The sequence below is a fragment of the Salmo salar genome, chromosome ssa13 (assembly GCF_905237065.1).
Source record: "Salmo salar chromosome ssa13, Ssal_v3.1, whole genome shotgun sequence".
NCBI classification, from domain to species: Eukaryota; Metazoa; Chordata; class Actinopteri; order Salmoniformes; family Salmonidae; genus Salmo; species Salmo salar.
The window spans coordinates 26,519,848-26,534,195 of record NC_059454.1 but is presented as its reverse complement, the minus strand read 5'-3'; the positions used below and the strand labels follow the sequence as shown (position 1 = coordinate 26,534,195).

The 14,348-nt window shown below is 43.8% G+C and overlaps 1 protein-coding gene across 5 annotated transcripts in view; it reads right to left on the bottom strand.

The window, feature by feature from the left end:
• Nucleotides 1-14,348, bottom strand: part of LOC106566685 (voltage-dependent L-type calcium channel subunit alpha-1D) — a 93,869-nt gene that overhangs the window by 21,138 nt on the left and 58,383 nt on the right. For 4 of the 5 annotated variants that reach the window (XM_045693084.1, XM_045693087.1, XM_045693088.1 and 1 more), the window contains exons 13-29: nt 13,934-14,159; nt 13,485-13,692; nt 13,122-13,242; nt 12,676-12,790; nt 12,512-12,569; nt 12,263-12,317; nt 12,024-12,168; nt 8,565-8,694; nt 8,212-8,271; nt 6,675-6,781; nt 6,477-6,564; nt 6,188-6,295; nt 5,998-6,050; nt 5,720-5,866; nt 5,287-5,488; nt 3,895-4,053; nt 484-594 (exon numbers count right to left, since the gene is read on the bottom strand). In XM_045693084.1, the coding sequence (XP_045549040.1) occupies nt 484-594; nt 3,895-4,053; nt 5,287-5,488; nt 5,720-5,866; nt 5,998-6,050; nt 6,188-6,295; nt 6,477-6,564; nt 6,675-6,781; nt 8,212-8,271; nt 8,565-8,694; nt 12,024-12,168; nt 12,263-12,317; nt 12,512-12,569; nt 12,676-12,790; nt 13,122-13,242; nt 13,485-13,692; nt 13,934-14,159 (2,093 nt within the window). Of the gene's footprint in view, nt 1-483; nt 595-3,894; nt 4,054-5,286; nt 5,489-5,719; nt 5,867-5,997; nt 6,051-6,187; nt 6,296-6,476; nt 6,565-6,674; nt 6,782-8,071; nt 8,132-8,211; nt 8,272-8,564; nt 8,695-12,023; nt 12,169-12,262; nt 12,318-12,511; nt 12,570-12,675; nt 12,791-13,121; nt 13,243-13,484; nt 13,693-13,933; nt 14,160-14,348 lie in introns of all 5 variants that reach the window. The other variant, XM_045693085.1, reaches the window with a different exon arrangement.

Genomic DNA, 14,348 nt, shown 5'->3' with positions numbered 1-14,348 from the left:
CCTATGGTGGCCAGCCCTGACAGAGGTCCCACAGTAGGACAAGGAGCCAACAGACTGGCTTTAGGACCAGAGAGGGGTTTGAGTGAGTCTAGAAAAAGGTGAGGGAAGGAAATAAGGAAGGAAGGGAGGGAGGAAGAGAGGAGGCAGGGATGAGGGCAGGTCTACTATAATACTCTACCTGAGTGAGAATGATGTCTACTACGCTGCCGATCACCACCAGGGCATCGAAGACGTTCCAGGCATCCCCAAAATACCCCTACAGGCCAGGGTACGGAGCCCAGCATGGGTGTGTGGGTGTGTGGGTGTGTGGGTGGGTGGGTGGGTGGGGTGGGGGGGTCAGTGGAGAGTAAGAAGTAGGGAGGGAAAGGGTGAGGAGGGAGTGTTAAGGTAATATTGCAGGGGAAGATACTTGGGAGTGGGGTGAGGGGGTGAGATAACTGGTCTATGGTGCGAGTTGAGAGGCAGGCAGACAGACTGACTCACCCTGGGTTTGAAGGCGATGAGTTTAAAGATCATCTCCACAGTGAAGACGCCAGTGAAGACCATGTTGAGGATGTCCATGGCATAGTTGAACAGGTGAGACTGGCCATAGTGCTGAGGAAATGGAGAGAGTGGGAGAGAGAAGAGGGAGAGAGAGGGTCGGAGAAAGAGAAAGGGGGAAGATAAGGGGCATAAGAAGAACAGAAAGAAGGATGAGGAGATAGACAGAAAAATAAATATACAGTTTACAAAATGCAGAACAGAGAGACAGAGAGGCATAGCGGGACAAAGAGATAGACTCAGATATAGAGACACAGAGAGAGACAGAGATAGACCCGGATACAGAGAGAGACGGAGATAGACCTGGATATAGAGACACAGAGAGAGACCCGGATATAGAGACATAGAGAGAGACAGAGATAGACCCGGATATAGAGACATAGAGAGAGACAGAGATAGACCCGGATATAGAGACATAGAGAGAGACAGAGATAGACCCGGATATAGAGACATAGAGAGAGACGGAGATAGACCCGGATATAGAGACACAGAGAGAGACAGAGATAGACCCGGATATAGAGACACAGAGAGAGACAGAGATAGACCCGGATATAGAGACATAGAGAGAGACAGAGATAGACACAGATATAGAGACACAGAGAGAGACCCGGATATAGAGACATAGAGAGAGACAGAGATAGACCCAGATATAAAGACATAGAGAGAGACGGAGATAGACCCGGATATAGAGACACAGAGAGAGACCCGGATATAGAGACATAGAGAGAGACAGAGATAGACCCAGATATAAAGACATAGAGAGAGACAGAGATAGACCCGGATATAGAGACACAGAGAGAGACAGAGGCATAGCGGGACAGTGAGAGAGACCCGGATATAGAGACATAGAGAGAGACAGAGATAGATCCAGATATAAAGACATAGAGAGAGACAGAGATAGACCCGGATATAGAGACACAGAGAGAGACCCGGATATAGAGACATAGAGAGAGACAGAGATAGACCCAGATATAAAGACATAGAGAGAGACAGAGATAGACCCGGATATAGAGACACAGAGAGAGACAGAGGCATAGCGGGACAGTGAGAGAGACCCGGATATAGAGACATAGAGAGAGACAGAGATAGACCAGGATATAGAGACATAGAGAGAGACAGAGATAGACCAGGATATAGAGACACAGAGAGAGACAGAGATAGACCCGGATATAAAGACATAGAGAGAGACAGAGATAGACCCGGATATAGAGACACAGAGAGAGACAGAGATAGACCCAGATATAGAGACATAGAGAGAGACGGAGATAGACCCGGATATAGAGACATAGAGAGAGACAGAGATAGACCCGGATATAGAGACATAGAGAGAGACCAGGATATAGAGACATAGAGAGAGACCAGGATATAGAGACATAGAGAGAGACCAGGATATAGAGACATAGAGAGAGACCCGGATATAGAGACATAGAGAGAGACCCGGATATAGAGACATAGAGAGAGACAGAGATAGACCCAGATATAAAGACATAGAGAGAGACAGAGATAGACCCAGATATAGAGACATAGAGAGAGACCCGGATATAGAGACATAGAGAGAGACAGAGATACATTTACGTTTACATTTACGTCATTTAGCAGACGCTCTTATCCAGAGCGACTTACAGTAGTGAATGCATACATTTCAATTCATTTCATCCCTTTTTATTTTTTTCCTCGTACTGGCCCCCCGTGGGAATCGAACCCACAACCCTGGCGTTGCAAACACCATGCTCTACCAACTGAGCCACAGGGAGATAGACCCAGATATAAAGACATAGAGAGAGACAGAGATAGACCCAGATATAAAGACATAGAGAGAGACAGAGATAGACCCAGATATAGAGACATAGAGAGAGACCCGGACATAGAGACATAGAGAGAGACAGAGATAGACCCAGATATAGAGACATAGAGAGAGACAGAGATAGACCCAGATATAGAGACACAGAGAGAGACAGAGATAGACCCAGATATAGAGACATAGAGAGAGACAGAGATAGACCCAGATATAGAGACACAGAGAGAGACAGAGGCATAGCGGGACAGTGAGAGAGACCCGGATATAGAGACATAGAGAGAGACAGAGATAGATCCAGATATAAAGACATAGAGAGAGACAGAGATAGACCCGGATATAGAGACACAGAGAGAGACCCGGATATAGAGACATAGAGAGAGACAGAGATAGACCCAGATATAAAGACATAGAGAGAGACAGAGATAGACCCGGATATAGAGACACAGAGAGAGACAGAGGCATAGCGGGACAGTGAGAGAGACCCGGATATAGAGACATAGAGAGAGACAGAGATAGACCAGGATATAGAGACATAGAGAGAGACAGAGATAGACCCGGATATAGAGACACAGAGAGAGACAGAGATAGACCCGGATATAGAGACATAGAGAGAGACGGAGATAGACCCGGATATAGAGACACAGAGAGAGACAGAGATAGACCCAGATATAGAGACATAGAGAGGAGAAGACCGGATATAGAGACATAGAGAGACAGAGATAGACCAGGATATAGAGACATAGAGAGAGACCAGGATATAGAGACATAGAGAGAGACCAGGATATAGAGACATAGAGAGAGACCGGATATAGAGACATAGAGAGAGACCGGATATAGAGACATAGAGAGAGACCCGGATATAGAGACATAGAGAGAGACAGAGATAGACCCAGATATAAAGACATAGAGAGAGACAGAGATAGACCCAGATATAGAGACATAGAGAGAGACCCGGATATAGAGACATAGAGAGAGACAGAGATACATTTACGTTTACATTTACGTCATTTAGCAGACGCTCTTATCCAGAGCGACTTACAGTAGTGAATGCATACATTTCAATTCATTTCATCCCTTTTTATTTTTTTCCTCGTACTGGCCCCCCGTGGGAATCGAACCCACAACCCTGGCGTTGCAAACACCATGCTCTACCAACTGAGCCACATTGAGATAGACCCAGATATAAAGACATAGAGAGAGACAGAGATAGACCCAGATATAAAGACATAGAGAGAGACAGAGATAGACCCAGATATAGAGACATAGAGAGAGACCCGGACATAGAGACATAGAGAGAGACAGAGATAGACCCAGATATAGAGACATAGAGAGAGACAGAGATAGACCCAGATATAGAGACACAGAGAGAGACAGAGATAGACCCAGATATAGAGACATAGAGAGAGACAGAGATAGACCCAGATATAGAGACATAGAGAGAGACAGAGATAGACCCAGATATAGAGACATAGAGAGAGACAGAGATAGACCCAGATATAGAGACATAGAGAGAGACAGAGATAGGACTATACATGTATGGCAGGAAAGGGACTCACCTGGATGGCCAGACACAGTGTGTTGAGGATGATGAGGACGAACATGACGTACTCAAAGCCTGTGGAGTTGACCACATACCAGAACTTATACTGGTAGGGGTTCTTAGGGATGTACCTTCTCAGTGGATGAGCCTTCAGAGCATACTCCACACACTGACGCTAGAGAGGGGAGATAAAACACACAGTAATACACAGAAATACACACACATACAGTGCTGTGCAAAAGTTTTATGCAGGTGTGACAAAATGCTGTAAAGTAAGAATGCTTTCAAAAATAGACATGTTCATAGATTATATTGATCAATTAACTAAATGCAAAGTGAGTGAACTGAAGAAAAATCTACATCAAATCAATATTTGGTGTGACCACCCTTTGCCTTCAAAACAGCATCAATTCTTCTAGGTGCACTTGTACACAGTATTTGAAGGAACTCAGCAGGTAGGATGGCCCAAACATCTTGGAGAACCAACCACAGTTCTTCTGTGGATTTAGGCAGCCTCGGGTGCTTCTCTCTCTTCATGTAATCCCAGACAGACTCGATGATGTTGAGGTCAGGGCTCTGTGGGGGCCAAACCATCACTTCCAGGACTCCTTGTTCTTGTTTACGCTGAAGATAGTTCTTAATGACTTTCGCTGTATGTTTGGGGTCGTTGGCATGCTGCAGAATAAATTTGGGGCCAATCAGATGCCTCTCTGATGGTATTGCATGATGGATAAGTATCTGCCTGTACTTCTCAGCATTGAGGATACCATTAATTCCGTCCAAATCAAACTCCATTTGCAGAAATGTAGCCCCTAACTTGCAAGGAACCTCCACAATACTCCACTGTTGCCTGCAGACACTCATTTGTGTACCGCTCTCCAGCCCTTCGGCGAACAAACTGCCTTCTGCTACAGACATATTTCAGTCCAGAGCACCTGCTGCCATTTTTCTGCACCCCAGTTCCTGTGTTTTCGTGCATAGTTGAGTCGCTTGGCCTTGTTCCCACATCAGAGTTAATGATTGTGTTTTAACCGTCATATTGAATTGATGATCATTAGCACCTGTGTGGTATAATTGTTTAATCATACACCTGACTATATGCCTGCAAAATCCCTGACTTTGTACAAGTGCACCTAGAAGATTTGATACTGTTTTGAAGGCAAAGGGTGGTCACACCAAATATGGATTTGACTTAGATTTAGCTTCAGTTCACTCACTTTGCATTTAGTTAATTGATAAATATAATCTATTAACATGTCTATTTTTGAAAGCATTCTTACTTAAAGCATTTTTTCACACCTGCCTAAAACTTTTGCACAGCACTGTACATATTTATGTTCACACACACACACAACACACATACACACATACACACACACACACACACACACACTAACTAGGTTGTTACCTGGTTCTTGTCCAGCTCACAGTTCTTGTACTCTTTCTCTCCCTGCTCCTGGAAAGTGACGATGACGAAACCGACAAAGATGTTCATCATGAAGAAGGCGATGATGATGATGTAGATGATGAAGAAGATGGAGATCTCCACGCGGTAGTTGTAGATGGGACCCATATTCTCTCTGTTGGAGTCGATGGCCTTGTAGAGCAGACTGAGCCACAGAAACAAACGCACACTAATCAGTGAGATGGTTCGTCTGTCTGGATATGCATACGTGGGAGTGTGCATATTCACGTGTGCATTTGCTGTGTGTGTGAGTGCACGTGCATGATGTGTGTGTGTGGTGTGTGTGTGTGTGTGTGTGTGTGTGTGTGTGTGTGTGTGTGTGTGTGTGTGTGTGTGTGTGTGTGTGTGTGTGTGTGCATATGTGAGAGGCTCTTACGCAGGCCAGCCTTCAAATGTAGAGACGGTGAACAGAGCCATCATGGCCATGAGGACGTTGTCAAAGTTGAAGTCACTGTTGTACCAGATCCTCTCCCTAACTGCAGGCAAGGCTGTGTCTCCATCCTTATACAGGATGTATGTGCCTCTACGAGAGAGAGAGAGGAGTTATACATCTAAATCCATGTATCTACATAATCATCTGTATATCCAAACAGACACATATCTGGGTCTCAGCACTCCAGTCCTTATGTTTGAACAAAGAGCGATCAAACTCACTTGCATTCCTCTGGGCTGGACTTGGCCTCGTCTGTGCAGCGATAGAACTTGCCCTGAGAGAACAGAACGTTTAACAGCTGCCCTTCTGTCACACATATTACACACACATAACCACACACATAACTACTGCATCATGCATAGACTACAGACAATACTTTATGAGTGTTAACACTGTAGTGGCGGTAGACACCTTGAATAGCTGCACTCCTATGCAGGCGAACATGAACTGTAACAGCGTGGTGACGATCATGATGTTGCCAATGGTCCTGATGGCCACAAATACACACTGGACCACATGCTGCAGGGTCAAGGGTCAAAAACAGAGGAGACAAGAGAGAAAAGGTCAGGGATGAATGACCTTATTGGACCCTGTACCCTTAACCTGATGATTTACAAACAGGCGACTTCAGTAGTCAGTTATCTTGAGGGTGTGTGGTTAAACAGTTGTTACACTGTGGCCCACTGGCCCCCCGTCTCACCTTGAGGCCCTTGGCTCTGTTGATGGCCCTCAGGGGCCGCAACACCCTCAACACACGCAAGATCTTGACCACAGAGATGGCAGATGACCTGAACACCAAACACAGACAGTTATGGCCACATCGCTGTCTGATTGAAAGATTGATCAATCCATCAAGCAAGAAATAAATCAATCAACCAATTGATTCATTTTTACGTACTGAATGCCAAAGGACACCAGAGAGACTCCAACCACCAGTAGGTCCAGCAGGTTGAAGTAGTTCCTGCAGAAGGCTCCTTTATGGAGGAAAGCCCCAAAAGCTGTCATCTGGAGAGCACAGGGAGACCGGCATCAGATATACTGACATATACACTAGGCCATCTCATACCAGACACACAACAGGTTCAGCTACAACTGTAGATGAGCTAGACATGTAGGATCTTCATTTGAGCCAGTTTGCTACAGCAGGAAAATAATAACAGGAAATATGAATTATTATGGATTATAATTATTATGGATTATAATTAATGTACATTTTTGTGTGGTTTGATTCATTTTAAACCTCAAATACACTACAAGTTTTAAATGTCCTGCATTGCAGGAAGGTTCTCCTGCAACAGGATGATCAAGCTAAGATTCTACATCTGTTGACACAAGCTCTTTCTCAGAGCGGGCAGACAAACACACCTACACACACTGATACAGATCTAGTTCCTTCTAATCTTACTCAAACTCCTACACATTCTGCTCAATAAGACATGAAGTGTATTTCAATAGAACAAATACTGTTTTTTACAGCAACCGACAAACACAAAAAATAAAACATTATTTCAGAGATATGCTATTAATTTCCTGTAAAGATTAGAACAAGGCTCAACCCATTTTCCTTGAATCTACAGGTAATCTATTGGTTCTGTCAAGCCCAGGCTTAAAACACAAAACATGGGATTTGCATCAGTGGAGAGGTACAAAAGTGTATGAAAGCCTCCCAAACCAGAGAGAGGGGGAGGTTGCATTCAAAAGAGTAGAGTCTAATTGCTTCAGAGTCATTCATGTGTGTCATGGTTTCATGCATACTCTGTGGAAGTACTCAAAACAATCATACCAAAACAAGCGTATGACCGATTGAAATTGATGCAGATGTGAGCCCTCACATGAAGCAAAGAGAACACACAGGTGGGGGCTGAACAGCAGAAGAGAATTGGGTCTGGGAAGCATGTCAAGGATCTCCTAACCTGGTTGCCAGGTCTGTTTGTGCTTTAGCATAAGCCAAACTGACAATGACAAAGGAGTTGTTGGCTAAAGTACAAACAGACCAGGGTAAGGTTCACAAAGAGGTGACCTACTATGAACCCTCATCTTTACAGGGTGCAGTTAAAACTAGACACAATAACAAGGCAGTGATTCATGCTACTGGAGTGATCCATGCTACACTCAAAAACGTACAAATATACATATTGCCCCCTCTTTTGGCTCCAAATTGGTTTGTGGTTAAAAGAGGTTCCGTGATGGTTGCTGACAGACAAGCAGAAAAAAACAGGCGCCATTTAAAAACAGGCGACATACAGTAGACGGGGGAGTGCAGCAAGACGATGGTTGTCATAGAAACCTGGTTACCTTCAACAGGATCTCAAAGGTAAATATACTAGTGAAGACATAATCTGCATAGCCTAGGATCTGGAAAGCAACGAGAAGGTCTGAGCGTTACTACACAAGCACTAGAGCACAGCACACACACACAGGGGGAGAGCATTTACCTTCAATAGGATCTCAACAGTAAAGATTGCCGTGAAAGCATAGTCAAAATAACCAAGTATCTGCAAAAAGCAATGTGAAAGTTTAACAGGAGTTCAAGGCATCAACACATGACATGATATCAACAACTTCAGAACGCATCAACAGTCCTAAATTGATTACTACTGCTATTAAGTATAGGTTTGAGGTTTTTAGTTCTTTTTAACACAGATATTTCATACCACTATTAGACATTATCGTGACAGTGTCATTACTGTAAAATTACAGTCAAATTACTTTCATAGAAGTAAAGATTATCTTGATGCTATCAAATGTTATTTTTATGTAAGAGAAACGTCTGCTGCAGTAAACATACGATGTTGCGTGCGGAGAAGTTGCGTATGGGGTCCTCAGCAGCCAGAGACACAGAGCTCAGCATGATGAACACCAGGATGAGGTTGGTGAAGATGTGGTGATTGATCAGCTTGTGGCAGGCCACTCGGACCCTGAGAAAAAAAGCCATGAAATCACACATTATTTTTGAGTGCGTGGGTGTGCGTGCATTATAACATATATTTAGTACTGAGACCTTCAGTGCCTTGCAAAAGTATTCACCCCCCTTGGCGTTTCTCCTATTTTGTTGCACTACAACCTGTAATTTAAATGGATTTTTATTTGGATTTCATGTAATGGACATACACAAAATAGTCCAAATTGGTGAAGTGAAATGAAAAAAATAACTTGTTTAAAAAAATGTAAAGAATTGAAGAACTGAAAAGTGGTGGGTGTATATGTATTCACCCCTTTACTATGAAGCCCCTAAATAAGATCTGGTGCAACCAATCACCTTCAGAAGTCACATAATTATTTAAATAAAGTCCACCTGTGTGCATTCTAAGAGTGACATGATCTGTCACATGATCTCAGTATACAGTTGAAGTCGGAAGTTTACATACACCTTAGCCAAATACATTTCAACTCAGTTTTTCACAATTCCTGACATTTAATCCTAGTAAAAATTCCAAGTCTTAGGTCAGTTAGGATCACTTTATTTTAAGAATGTGAAATGTCAGAATAATAGTAGAGAGATTGATTTATTTCAGCTTGTATTTATTTCATCACATTCCCAGTGGGTCAGAAGTTTACATACACTCAATTAGTATTTGGTAGCATTGACTTTAAATTGTTTAACTTGGGTCAAACGTTTCGGGTAGCCTTCCACAAGCTTCCCACAAAAAGTTGGGTGAATTGTGGCCCATTCCTCCTGACAGAGCTGGTGTAACTGAGTCAGGTTTGTAGGCCTCCTTGCTCGCACACGCTTTTTCAGTTCTACCCACAAATGTTCTATGGGATTGAGATCAGGGCTTTGTGATGACCACTTCAATACCTTGACTTTGTTTTCCTTAAGCCATTTTGCCACAACTTTGGAGGTATGCTTGGGGTCATTGTCCATTTGGAAGACCCATTTGCGACCAAGCTTTAACTTCCTGACTGATGTCTTGAGATGTTGCTTCAATATATCCACATAATTTTCCTTCTCATGATGCCATCTATTTTGTGAAGTGCACCAGTCCCTCCCGCAGCAAAGCACCCCCACAACATGATGCTGCCACCCCCGTGCTTCATGGTTGGGATGGTGTTCTTTGGCTTGCAAGCCTCCCCCTTTTTCCTCCAAACATATTGATGGTCATTATGGCCAAACAGTTATATTTTTGTTTCATCAGACCAGAGGACATTTCTCCAAAAAAGTACAATCTTTGTCCCCATGTGCAGTTCCAAAGCGTAGTCTGCCTTTTAATGGCGATTTTGGAGCAGCGGCTTCTTCCTTGCTGAGCGGCCTTTCAGGTTATGTCGAGATAGGACTCATTTTACTGTGGATATAGATACTTTTGTACCTGTTTCCTCCAGCATCTTCACAAGGTCCTTTGCTGTTGTTCTGGGATTGATTCGCACTTTTCGCACCAAAGTACGTTCATCTCTAGGAGACAGAACGTATCTCCTTCCTGAGCGGTATGACGGCTGCGTGGTCCCATGGTGTTTATACTTGTGTACTATTGTTTGTACAGATGAACGTGGTACCTTCAGGCATTTGGGAATTGCTCCCAAGGATGAACCAGACTTGTGGAGGTCTTACTTTTTATTCTGAGGTCTTGGCTGATTTCTTTAGATTTTCCCATGATGTCAAGCAAAGAGGCACTGAGTTTGAAGGTAGGCCTTGAAATACATCAACAGGTACACCTCAAATTTACTCAAATTATGTCAATTAGCCTATCAGAAGCTTCTAAAGCCATGACATAATTTTCTGGAATTTTCCCAGCTGTTTGAAGGCACAGTCAACTTAGTGAATGTAAACTTCTGACCCACTGGAATTGTGATACAGTGAATTATAAGTGAAATAATCTGTCTGTAAACAATTGTTAGAAAAATTACTTGTGTCATGAACAAAGTAGATGTCCTTACCGACTTGCCAAAACTATAGTTTGTTAAGAAGAAATTTGGGGAGTGGTTGAAAAACGAGTTTTAATGACTCCAACCTAAGTGTATGTAAACTTCCAACTTCAACTGTATATACACCTGTTCTGAAAGGCCCCAGAGTCTGCAACACCACTAAGCAAGGGGCAACACCAAGCAAGCGGCACCATGAAGACCAAGGAGCTCTCCAAACAGGTCAGGGACAAAGATGTGGAGAAGTACAGATCAGGGTTAGGTTATAAAAAAATATATGAAAATTTGAACATCCCACGGAGCACCATTACATCTATTATTAAAAAATTGAAAGAATAGGGCACCACAACAAACCTGCCAAGAAAGAACCGCCCACCAAAACTCACGGACCAGGCAAGGAGGGCATTAATCAGAGAGGCAACAAAGTGACCAAAGATAACCCTGAAGGAGCTGCAAAGCTCCACAGGACCACTTTAAGCCATACACTCCACAGAGCTGGGCTTTACGGAAGAGTGGCCAGAAAAAAGCCATTGCTTAAAGAAACAAATAAGCAAGCACGTCTGGTATTTGCCAAAAGACTCCCCAAACATATGGAAGAAGGTACCCTGGTAAGATGAGACTAAAATTGAGCTTTTTGGCCATCAAGGAAAACGATATGTCTGGCGCAATCCCAACACCTCTCATCACCCCGAGAAAACCATCCCCACAGTGAAGCATGGTGGTGGCAGCATCATGCTGTGGGGATGTTTTCATCAGCAGGGACTGGGAAACTAGTCAGAATTGAAGGAATGATGGATGCCGCTAAATACAGGGAAATTCTTGAGGGAAACCTGTTTCAGTCTTCTAGAGATTTGAGACTGGGAGGAAGGTTCACCTTCCAGCAGGACAATGACCCTAAGCATACTGCCAAAGCAACACTCGAGTGGTTTAAGGGGAAACATTTAAATGTATTGGAATGGCCTAGTCAAAGCCAAGACCTCAATCCAATTGAGAATCTGTGGTATGACTTAAAGATTGCTGTACACCAGCGAACCCATCCAACTTGAAGGAGCTGGAGCAGTTTTGCCTTGAAGAATGGGCAAAAGTCCCAGTGGCTAGATGTGCCAAGTTTATAGAGAGACTTGCAGCTGTAATTGCTGCAAAAGATGGCTCTACAAAGTATTGACTTTGGGGGGGTGAATAGTTATGCACGCTCAAGTTTTCAGTTTTTTTGTCGCATTTCTTGTTTGTTTCACCATAAAAAATATTTTGCATCTTCAAAGTGGTAGGCATGTTGTGTAAATCAAATGATACAAACCCCCCAAAAATCGATTTTAATTCCAGGTTGTAAGGCAACAAAATAGGAAAAACGCCAAGGGGGGTGAATACTTTCGCAAGCCAGTATACTTACGGGTTAGTGTTGCTGAAGATGAAGAAAGCACTGCCCTCAGGGATGGGCGGAGTCTTCTCCTTGATGCTGAGGTCTGACAGCCTTTGAGGGCGTGGCCCAACCGGAACCTCTGGCAGATTATCATCATCATTGTCATCATCACCAACTGGGGAAAACCAGGATCAGAGATAAGGCAGTGTCAGGCCATGGAAGCTATGGCAACAAAGTTAGGACACTGATCTCAGAACAGATTAGGTTACCTGGAGTGTCTGGAGTGGGATACGGCTCCTTCTCGTCTTCCTCCTCCAGTGGAACCTATATTCATCAAGACACAAATGACATATCAGCAGTGTATCAGTACTGTTATAAATGCCATATGGTTTTAACTCACTGTATTATTCTAAGTGGGCCACCATTCCAAAATCTTTTGTCTAATGGCGCCTCTGTGTGGTTATGGATTGCTCTTCTCTGACTTTCTAAAACCCCAATCTAAAAGCTACTCTGATTACCTTGAGATCCCCATCCTGGCCCTCAGGTTTCAGTTCCTCCATCTTATCAGTGTCATCTCTGGAAATAAAAGAGCCCAAACACAAGACAGCATCCCGACAGGTCAGGAGGAACAACAGAAAAACACAGACCATCCTCTATTTCAGTAAGGCAGTGCTGACATTACCTGGCACTCTTCTTCCTCTCCTTCTCCTCCTCTTCCTCCTTCTGGGCTGTGTTCAGGCTCTCTGCATCTGCCAGGTTGTCAACGGCGATGGCCAAGAAGACGTTCAGCAGGATGTCTGATTACAAACTGGACTTAAGGGCAACGGAGATACAACATCGACCTAGCGTTGGAGTGTAATGCACTGTTCTTCACTCCTGGTCCTGTGGGCTAGCAATGTGTACCGGCTATTGTTCCAGCTCAGAACTAACATATTTGATTCAACAAACAAAGAAACTACTCATCAAAAGCTACTCATGACTAGCTGAGTCAAATGTGTTAGTGCTGGGGTGGAACAAAAGCCTGCACATATTGCGTCTCTCTTGAACCAGTGGATAATACTGATCTAAATGCTATATGACTAGGGGCAGCTGAAGCCATGTGTTCTACATGTTTTAAAAACAGGATACAGTTTCCACAGACAAAGAGGATTATGAAGTAGATGCAGACGACCATGCCTGAGGAGAAGGGTCCACCGTACGCCATGATGCCGTCATACATCACAGCATTCCAATCCTCGCCTGTCAGGATCTGAGTCACACAACACAGTGTAACACAACGTCATCCCAACGTTAGTACAACGCCTTCACGACATTATTACAATATTATTATTACATTATTACAAGTCATCACAATGTTATTACAACATCATACCACAATGTTATTACAATGTCATATCACAACATTATTACAACGCCATTATAACGTCATCACATTTTCATGATGTCAATAATCATTGTGAGAGAAACCAGGAACAGGTAGAGTCGTCCTACCTGAAACACTGTGAGTAGTGCCTGGGGGAAGTTGTCGAAGGTGCTCCTCTTAGTTATCGTCTCGTCGAAGTTGAACTTGCCTCCGAAGAGCTGCATGCCCAACAGAGAGAAGATGATGATGAAGAGGAAGAGCAGGAGCAGGAGGGAGGCGATGGACTTCATGGAGTTGAGCAGCGATGCCACCAGGTTACTGAGAGATGCCCAGTGGCTACAGGGCAGAGAGAGAAAGAGAAGGTCAAGATGAATGCACAAACAACCCATACGCAAGCATGCAAGCACACATACCGAGAGACTGATAAACATTCTTCCAACAGTATATGATACATCAAAACCAGTGAGCAAAGAAAGAGATGTGACGTGAACGAATCACAGAGGTAAACATTTTGCCAAAAGTACACCTCCACCACGTCAGCCTATGTCCAGACTCTCCTGAAGTCTCCCAGTCTCACCGTGTGACCTTGAAGATGCGTAGCAGGCGGACACAACGAAACACAGAGATGCCCAGGGGAGACATGATGGCCAGCTCCACCAGGATGGTCTCCACGATGCCGCCACACACCACGAAGCAGTCGAAGCGATTGAACAGAGACACGAAGTAGGCCTGCAGGCCCAGACTATACATCTTCACCAGCATCTCACACGTAAACAGAGCCAGCAGAACCTTGTTGGCCACATCTGGAGAGCAGCGGACATCATCATATAGACATTACAGTACAACATTTTCCACTTATAAAGATCACTGCTATGGGGATCTGGTAGGAAGGGATACTGTATGCAGCAGATACAGTATCTGGGTAAGTCATAGGTATTGTCTGATTATCAAGGGCACTACTGTAGTATAATGACATTGTAGATTGTAAGATT